The sequence below is a fragment of the Xiphophorus couchianus genome, chromosome 20 (genome assembly GCF_001444195.1).
Source record: "Xiphophorus couchianus chromosome 20, X_couchianus-1.0, whole genome shotgun sequence".
NCBI classification, from domain to species: Eukaryota; Metazoa; Chordata; class Actinopteri; order Cyprinodontiformes; family Poeciliidae; genus Xiphophorus; species Xiphophorus couchianus.
This window is the reverse complement of record NC_040247.1, coordinates 21,351,742-21,360,067: the sequence shown is the minus strand read 5'-3', so window position 1 is coordinate 21,360,067 and position 8,326 is coordinate 21,351,742. Positions and strand designations below refer to the sequence as shown.

General features: G+C 38.7%; 1 protein-coding gene across 1 annotated transcript; it reads right to left on the bottom strand.

Moving 5' to 3' along the window:
• Positions 1-2,344: 2,344 nt before the first annotated feature.
• On the bottom strand, positions 2,345-5,296 carry camk2n1a (calcium/calmodulin dependent protein kinase II inhibitor 1a). The gene is made up of 2 exons (XM_028003741.1): positions 4,577-5,296; positions 2,345-3,792 (listed from the first exon to the last, which is right to left on the bottom strand). The coding sequence occupies exons 1-2, from the start codon at positions 4,743-4,745 to the stop codon at positions 3,722-3,724; spliced, it is 240 nt and encodes a 79-aa protein (XP_027859542.1). The 5' UTR covers positions 4,746-5,296; the 3' UTR covers positions 2,345-3,721.
• Between the last annotated feature and the right edge of the window lie 3,030 nt (positions 5,297-8,326).

The window sequence follows — 8,326 nt, the reverse complement described above, 5'->3', positions numbered from 1 at the left end:
GAGTTAAGATCTTTTTTCTTAATCTAACATTTCCAAAAGCTATGAACATTCCCTAATCTAGCACATTTTATGGCAGACAGAGGTTGAAAACTCAAAAGGGTTCAGCCTTCCTGTTACATCCTAAAAGTCTTGCTCTCTCACAGCCTGAATGAAGATTATTTGACATGACAGAGTAAAATGTTTCATTTTCTCTTCCAACATCTCAATGATTCCTCTCACTTTATTCTAAATTTACACTGTTGCTACTAAAATAACAAATCTGGAGATTTCTTTATTCAGTAACAGAATCAACACCGACGAGTTTTGTTATAGCGGTCCTCACACTCAATGTTTCAGATTATCAAATTAATTTTAGTATCAGAAAATATTTCTCAAGTGAGTACAGTAATAATTTCATTCATTATTAAATGATCAGGAATTGAATAATGAATTAAATTCATGAATTCATGAATTAATGAATTTGAACATGCAAAGCAACAAAGACAAATGAGGTCTTTGTTGCTTTGCATGTGGTTCTGGGATGTTTTGTGACTTGAACTCTCAACGCAGTCTTTGGTAGACCAGCAACTGAAGGTGTTTCTTTAAGACCAGATTTGTAGTCATGGTCCATGATGGCTATTGTGGTCTGTTTTAAGTTGATTTTAGGAGTAATGTTATGTTTGACATTTTATCTTGCTATGCTGATTTACAGTCTCAATTGTTTTATGTTGTCAAAGGCCCATCTGGGGATGTCCTCCCTTGCAAATTGCAAATTAGCTAAGGCTATAAATGTCATAGTTCAGTATTTGTTTATACTTAACACGTATTCCTATGCAAATAAATAAAAAAGGAAAGAAATAATTCCTGGGAAATGTCACTACTGCATACGGTTCAATAGTGGATCGTGGCTAGTTTTGATATGATTTCACTGAAGTTAAATCATCATTTGAAAATTGCAGTTTGTATTTAATTTTCAGTGTGACAACAAAGCAAAAACAGATAAAAAATATATAAACACTTTTTTTCTGAGCACTAATGGTGTGGTGCTTCTTCTGATCAGATAAAGGTTGACTTTTTTTATCATTTCTAATTGATTTCTCAAGGCATTGTGTGTTATTTGATTTCTTTGGAAATGACTAAATTAGCCTTCCTGGTTTATTACAGTAATCTGAATAAGTCATGTCTGTTATTCATACGGTTATTTTTTACACAGATTTGGGTTAACATGTGAATTCTGGCCACATGCTTTACACCTTTTTACATCTTTTCATTTGTTCAGCAAAGCTCCAGCACATTGACAGCCACCGCACCATTACTACCCAAATGTGCTACCTCTGATCCTGTGTGAGGGGACAGCTTGTTGCCAGAGAAGCCAACGCTGTCATGGTCGCCTGCCATCTTGAAAGAAGGGGCTGTTTTGGAGGGATAATGCGGTCATGCCGCTTAGCGACCAGATAAAGAGAATGAAGACCATTCCATTAAAGATAGCGATGATATCAAGCAGAGGCTCAGGGAAGACTATTCGAAACCCACCGCTGCACCATAGAGCGCAAGGTGCATCTGTTACCATGGCACCCGGCTCAAGCAGCCCCTTTCATGTCTGTCAAGATGGGAGGGAGAAGGCATAGTGGTGGTTATGGGAACTAACAACATGTTCCTTTCGCCTGCAGATGGAGGGGAAATGGACATGCAAGTTCTGGGATGTGCGTGTTTCCATGCGTGTCCCTGTGAGAGCCAGGCGGCCCAGGTTGAAGATGCCGTGCGCTGACAGAGGCTCGTCACACAACATGAATCATTCAGTCACCATGGCAGAGCTGGAAATGTCATGTCTCATCAGCGTTCCTCACGCCCGGGTGCCCTCGACATCCCAGGCAGAGGTGGAGTTTAAAGGGAGCACTTGATTAAAGAGAGAAAGCAGAGCTTTTTAATGCAAACAGACATTTATTGCATTGGGAAGCAGTGTTGTACATTATCCCCACAAAAAAAAAAAAAAAATCTTTTCGCAGAACTGTAGCACTTAATGAGATCATAGTCTGTTGTGCAACTGTTTGAGCTCACCTTTGTCTCGGCAGGACAAAGTGTGCATCTCAGATTCTCCGTGGGATTATCCTCTCATCATCCTGTGCCTCTTCCATGTCCGATCGCCCTCCAAAGACTGGGATGCTACTTTCTCACAGTGGAAAAAAATGCTGACTTCACCGTTCCTTGGCAGCCAGATAGGCAATACAATAACAACAGGAGAAACTGTCCAAGCAACATGTCCAAAAAGTAATCCGGGTTACCTGCTACTATCTTTAACTCTCTGATACAAAACTATATTTTCATGTTTTTGCTACAGATTTCAAAGGTTTTTTTTTTCTTCCTTTTTCATGAAACAAAAAGAAACATCAAATACATCATTCCTTATTGTAAACCACAATCAACACTAACAGTAAATAGTACGTTATCATAATCTTTATTACAAGATATTAGGCCACTGTACAAATCAGTGAGAGTCGTACAGTACAACGAAGAATTAAGACTGTTTCTTGAGGTCTTTGTCATTCAAAGCTGTATACGAGGTGCTTCAAGATTACACAAGAGTTTCAGAACTGCTGCCATGCATGCATGAATTCATATTCGCCATGCATGAGTTGGTACTTTTAAGTGTTTTTTTTCGTCTTTTTTTTTTTTTTTTTTTACCAAAAAGAGCCCTAAAAATGGCAACCCCAGGGGAAACGACTGGAATCATCGAGTAAATGTATTAAGCACAAAAAAAAAAACAACCGAAAAAATGGTATTCAGTAAACCCATGAGATTTGGCACACACAATAATGCACAATGAAATATAAATAGTTTTTTTTTATCAATAGGGTGTTTACAGTCAAGTTACAGTATCAATCGATCCAGGTGAAAGCCTGGGTAAGCTTACAAACAGGTGGGAAGTACGCTGTTTAGAAATGACTCGTTATAGCTGCAAAGTATGGTAACAAAAACACTCAGGCAACATCGAGAATCCATAAGTGAAAAATAACATCACTCTCATTTGCTCGGTTTTTCTCAACATACAAAAAGAAAAAAAAGCAAATAAAACAATAACAACAAAAGAACGAAACTCTCCCACGGGCTTTACGTCACTTCAAAAAGACATATTCCCCAAGGTTTCCAGAATAAATTAAGTCGTCAACACAGAACAAAACCAGATTACCAGTTCTCCCTTTGTGCAAGAAAATATGGGCTACCCTTTCCATATTTACAAAACTCTGGTATTCGTTTGCCCTCAGTCTCAAAACAAAGAGCAGAAAGGTTTGATTGATAAGATATAGGAGAAGTGTGTGCTTTAGTTTATTATAATAGATCTACCTCTGTATCCTGTCCCTGATTTCTGCATTTCGACAGCATCGCCTCCATCCTTCACCTCGCTCCCCACCACTTGCCTCCTCCCCCAGTCTCCTCTCCTGTGACTGGATTTATGGCAAAACCCTGTAATCAAGGGTGTGTTTGTGTAAATGCGTTATGGGGGTCCACCTGGAGGTCTCCATTTTTTTTCGTTTTCTTTTTTTTGCTGCCGCCTCCCACCTGTGGCCAGCGCTTGTGCATCCATCCATCCGGCTGGTCATGACAGACTCGGAATAGGAGGGCGTGGAAGTGCTTGCTTGCTGCCACATGAGAGAAAGTGCTTATATACAGTGTCTTTGGGTTAGAACTGGTAAATATCGCCATAGAAAAAAAACTGGATTGTCTTTCGGTGGGTTCGGATGCCTTAAGCCTCTCCTGAAGTCTTCTCTGTTCCGTTTTTCAGCGCTTCATCACCATTCTCATCCTCGATCACAACTGTGGATGACAGGGGAGGGAAAGTTAATGAGGATGAGGAGGATGATGGGGTTGGTAGGGGGAGGCTGGTCTTGGTGTGGCGTCTTGAAAATTCACCATCAACTAACAAGAGAGCATGAAAAGCACAGCGCTGTGAGAGCAAGACGTGATATGTGCATGCATGTGAGAGTAACCTAGTGCACAGCAGCGCTCAAACAACTGCCTCTGATGCACTCCTGCACATGTGCATGTGTGAGTGTCTCCACTGCAGACCTACAGGTGTACTTCCTCCCTGACTGCCATGTTTTTGCTTGTAACTGCATGCATTTATGTGCAACCTCCTTTTTATGCATTGTCATAAAAAGAATTCCTTAATAAAGAGTCATACAAAAGATAATAATAATAATAATAATAATAATAATAATAATAAGGAACGATTTATAGAAAACTCAACCATGCCACCATTTCATCAAGGGGGGAGGTTGCGTTAAGATCAATTCTATTGAGCAACATTGAAGTGGCAACGCAGTGCGCATCCAACTTGTGTTGCAATGCGAATTATTTAACAATCTACGCAACACACATGCATGCAAACAGTAGATTTGTGCACCCAGCTGAATTGATGTGGTAAAAAAAAAAAAAAAATCAAAACAAAACAAACAAAAAAAAAGACTGGCCGTTGCATCCTGAGCCATGGTCCACGTCAGCCAAAAGTGCGCATTCACCACATCCCCACATAAGCCAATGGAGATAGGGAGAAAACCGGGGGGGGAAGGAGAAAAACCCGTCTTAATTATATAATTACCTCGTTTGCTCCTGCCAATTTGTCCGAGTTTTGGCGGACGCTTGTTCTGTGAGCCGTTGAAGAAGTTGTTGGTGTCTTGAAGGCGACAGGTGAAGGAAAGGTGTTCCTCGTCGCCCTCATTTCCATAATGACTCATTTTCTCTTCGTTGAAAGGCAGCACTTCCGACATCTCCAAAATGCGTCTTATTTACCAAGGCGCGACGGATGAAATAGACAATATATGCGGTAGCCAAGCTTAAGCCCGGTGTGTCGGTAACAAACACAGTAGAGGGGAGAAAAAACAACAGAGGGAAAGAAACAACGCGATCCGCTGGCACGACCTAGCCCTTTCTGTTTACCCCGAGGACACGTGTCTAGCTCCGCTGGTACGCACCAGAAAGAAGAGAAAATAAAGCAGGGAATAAAAAAATCTCTTCAGTTTTCCCAATCGTGGAGCTTCGGCAACATTATATTAAAAATCCAGATGTTTTGTTTTTCGTTTGTATGTTTTGTTTCCTTTTCTCGAGTTCTCTGTCTCTCTTTGCGCGTATGGATGTTGCTGTGGAAATGGAGGCGCGCGTATATGTATGTATCTATATCTATTTTTTTTATATAAAAAAGAGCCGTGAAGAAGCGCCCGCTGAACCCGTCGCACGGAAAATCTGAGGAAGAAATGCAAATCGAGGAGCGATGCAAAACACCGATCCCGGGGAGACCTGATGAGGGAGCTGTGTACAGGGAGGGAGGGTTCTGGTGCAACCCAGAAGCGTCCAGCTGGAGACAACCAGAAAGCTCCTTCTCTGCTAAAAGAAATCAAACAATCGACTATTCTGAACAAGGACATGACCAAATTCTGTACCAAACGAGATGAATTTATATATATATTTATTTGTTTATTTGCTTATTTATTTACTGCAGCAGCACGAGTCTGATAGACATCAAATTGTTAGATCTCTACAATTTCACGAATTTTGCGCATTTTTTTTCTTTTATTTTCTTTCTTTGTTTCTTTTGCCGTGATTTCTTTTCGAGGAGGACGTTTGTTCATCAGGGGGTAAAGCTGGCCAGATGATGGCAGTATTTTCATAAGCTGCTGGTGTGACATTTGGACTCTCAGTTGTCACGTTTATATTGCATTCGTTATTTTTCCAAATTTATCTCCCTCCATTGTTTGCTATGAACAAATTGTCAAAAATGTGGAATCCAAAGGTCTTTTGGATAAACATAATATACATGATGGAATAGCTTACACTAGTATTTATTTATTTTTCTAACTCGTTCACACTTTATGACAGAAAACCCCCCACAAACTTTGATGCCTTTTAAGAGAGCTTTATGTAGATTAAATTAATTATTTAATTCAATATTTAATTTGCATGCTGTAAATATAATATTTCTTTCAAAGATAACTTTTCTCCCTTTTCAAGCTTGCATAATGTCCAGATTTTAAATGTTGTGCCGCTGCTCCATAGTTTGCACTCACAGGATCTTTTATTCCCAGTGAGACCAGACCAGATTTTATTTATCCAACCTTAAGAAATAAGGATACTATTAGTTGTGCATAAGAAATTTTAATGTCGAATAATTCACAAATTGGAACAGAACAGAGAGAGTCAGTCACCATTCAGTGCTGGGCTTCAATTTGAGGATGAAACCAAGACACACAGCTCTGGATTTATGCTAAACTACACCCACTGTGGGGTTCCTATCCTGTTTGTGTGTCAATATTTTCATGATCACGTGTGCCCAAACCTGTCTTGGGCGCAGCAGTTGTGGATTTGTGTCAGTTGTGGCAGTGTGTGTGTGAGCAAAAATAAAAACCGAGTCCAGATGACGCTATCAATAAATAATAAAAATCCAGGTACAGACAGTTTCTGCTGAGAGCATGAACAGTTTCACCTCACCCTAAGGAGATAATGATCATTTATGCTCTCGGTTACTAAACATTTATTAATTGTACTATTACAGTGAGTGCTCCAATAAAAGTTGGCCTATCAAAAGATTCTGCCACCTGAGCTGTGGATCTTTGCAGCTCCTCCAGCTTTAAGGATTGCTTATCGTCTGCTTCTCTGAATAATGCTCTCCATGTCTGGACAGTGAGCTCAGGTGTCTTGGTAAGTGGCCGTACAATACCGGTTCGACTTTTAGTTGATGTACGGAGCAGTGCTCTGTGAAATGCTCAAACCTTGGGATATTGTTTGATTAACTAACCCTGATTTCTGCACAACTTTCTCTTGGATGACGTAATCTAGTCATGTTCTTTGTTCTGGACCAGTCATACAAATCAGCAACATCTGAAGATGACTGGTTGCACTTGATTTAATTAGAGGTATCAGAGGAAACCGGTTCTGTGTACAAATCCATGACACATGCAGCAGATTTTTTTATGTAAAAATGTTGGCAACTATGTATAATTTTCCTTCCATTTTACAATCATGTGCTAAGCCCTAATCATTAAAAGGATGTATGACAAAAAATTATTGGGCTTTACGTAAGCCCATAAAATATGCTGGAAGTCAAGCAAAGGGCGTTTTTAGGAAAATGAAGCAAATTCTTAGGCAGAAATCACTGTATGATTGCGCACAGATTTGGAGCAGCACACACATAAGCAAACGGTTCATAAGGTCAGATATCAGAAGCATTCAAGTTTCTTTGTTTGTTTTTTTTTACTGTCAAAATCTAACATGTGTGAGGAGGGATTTCATCAAAGTTAGTGACACTGAGAAATATTTTTCCTGAGTGAGAAAACATTTTTCCAACTGATAACCTGAGCTGAGCTTGACTGTATTGTTCTATAAACAGGATATAAGTTTAAAGTATTGACTTTAAATCTGCATCTGACTGGGCTAACCTGACAATATGCCTTTCATATTCATCAAATATTTTTATGTACTTAATTTTGTTTTGCAAAGGACCTGATTCACACATTTGATGTGAATCATTGTTATATAATTAATCTGGCTTGCATCGGATGTTGTCATTTATGCACCTGTGCATATTTTAAAACCAGTCAAATAATAAATGGAGCGATAAAAGGGGAACTGAGGGGAACAGCTCAGCTATTTTAGAAAACACAAAGAGAATGATTCAGCTTGAATGCTATATAGTAATAATCTAGGTTTAAATACCATAATTAGATTTGAGTTACACATTTGTGGGTGGATGTGACATGGATACAGGTATTTAGCACTAGCTCTATTAAAAACAATAGACTGTTTAATAGTAAAACATTTATAGATGATGTTAGCAGTATAAAAGTGGTGCGCAGCCTTGTTTTATAGATATTGTAGTTGTAAAACTATGATCAGTATGAAATATTAATTACACGTATAAATGTGTATGGATAACGTAGGTTTAATGCACTTAACATGTAGGATTAGTTAAATAGTTGTATAATTTAATTACCATTCCTTTTCAAACAGGGATTGATTCAACTTCATTGATATTAATTTTTATTTTATGTATTTGATTTCATTTATATTTTATAGTCTCAGCTATAAACCTTCACTGACATGGTTTGTTGTCACATTGCTATGACAGACTAAATTAATAATTTTTTAAAAATTAATATTTATTTGTTTCCCAAATCAAGTTGTGATTCATTCACCCATCCATAGGTTCATTCATTAGTAGATGCATTGTTTCACTGTGTTCCCTTCCTTGTGCATTATGAAAAAAATACACACATTATCATGTCGGCGTCCCATATGATTTATTTTGCTGAAATAAACCACTTTAAAAGATTTATATGCCAACACATCAGGTACAAAA

Excerpts from the sequence above, each read along its gene's own strand:
- camk2n1a (XM_028003741.1), bottom strand. The coding sequence starts at position 4,745 with ATGTCGGAAGTGCTGCCTTTCAACGAAGAGAAAATGAGTCATTATGGA. Across the intron at positions 3,793-4,576 it reads AATTGGCAGGAGCAAACGAG|TTGTGATCGAGGATGAGAAT; the intron begins GTAATTATATAA and ends TGTCATCCACAG.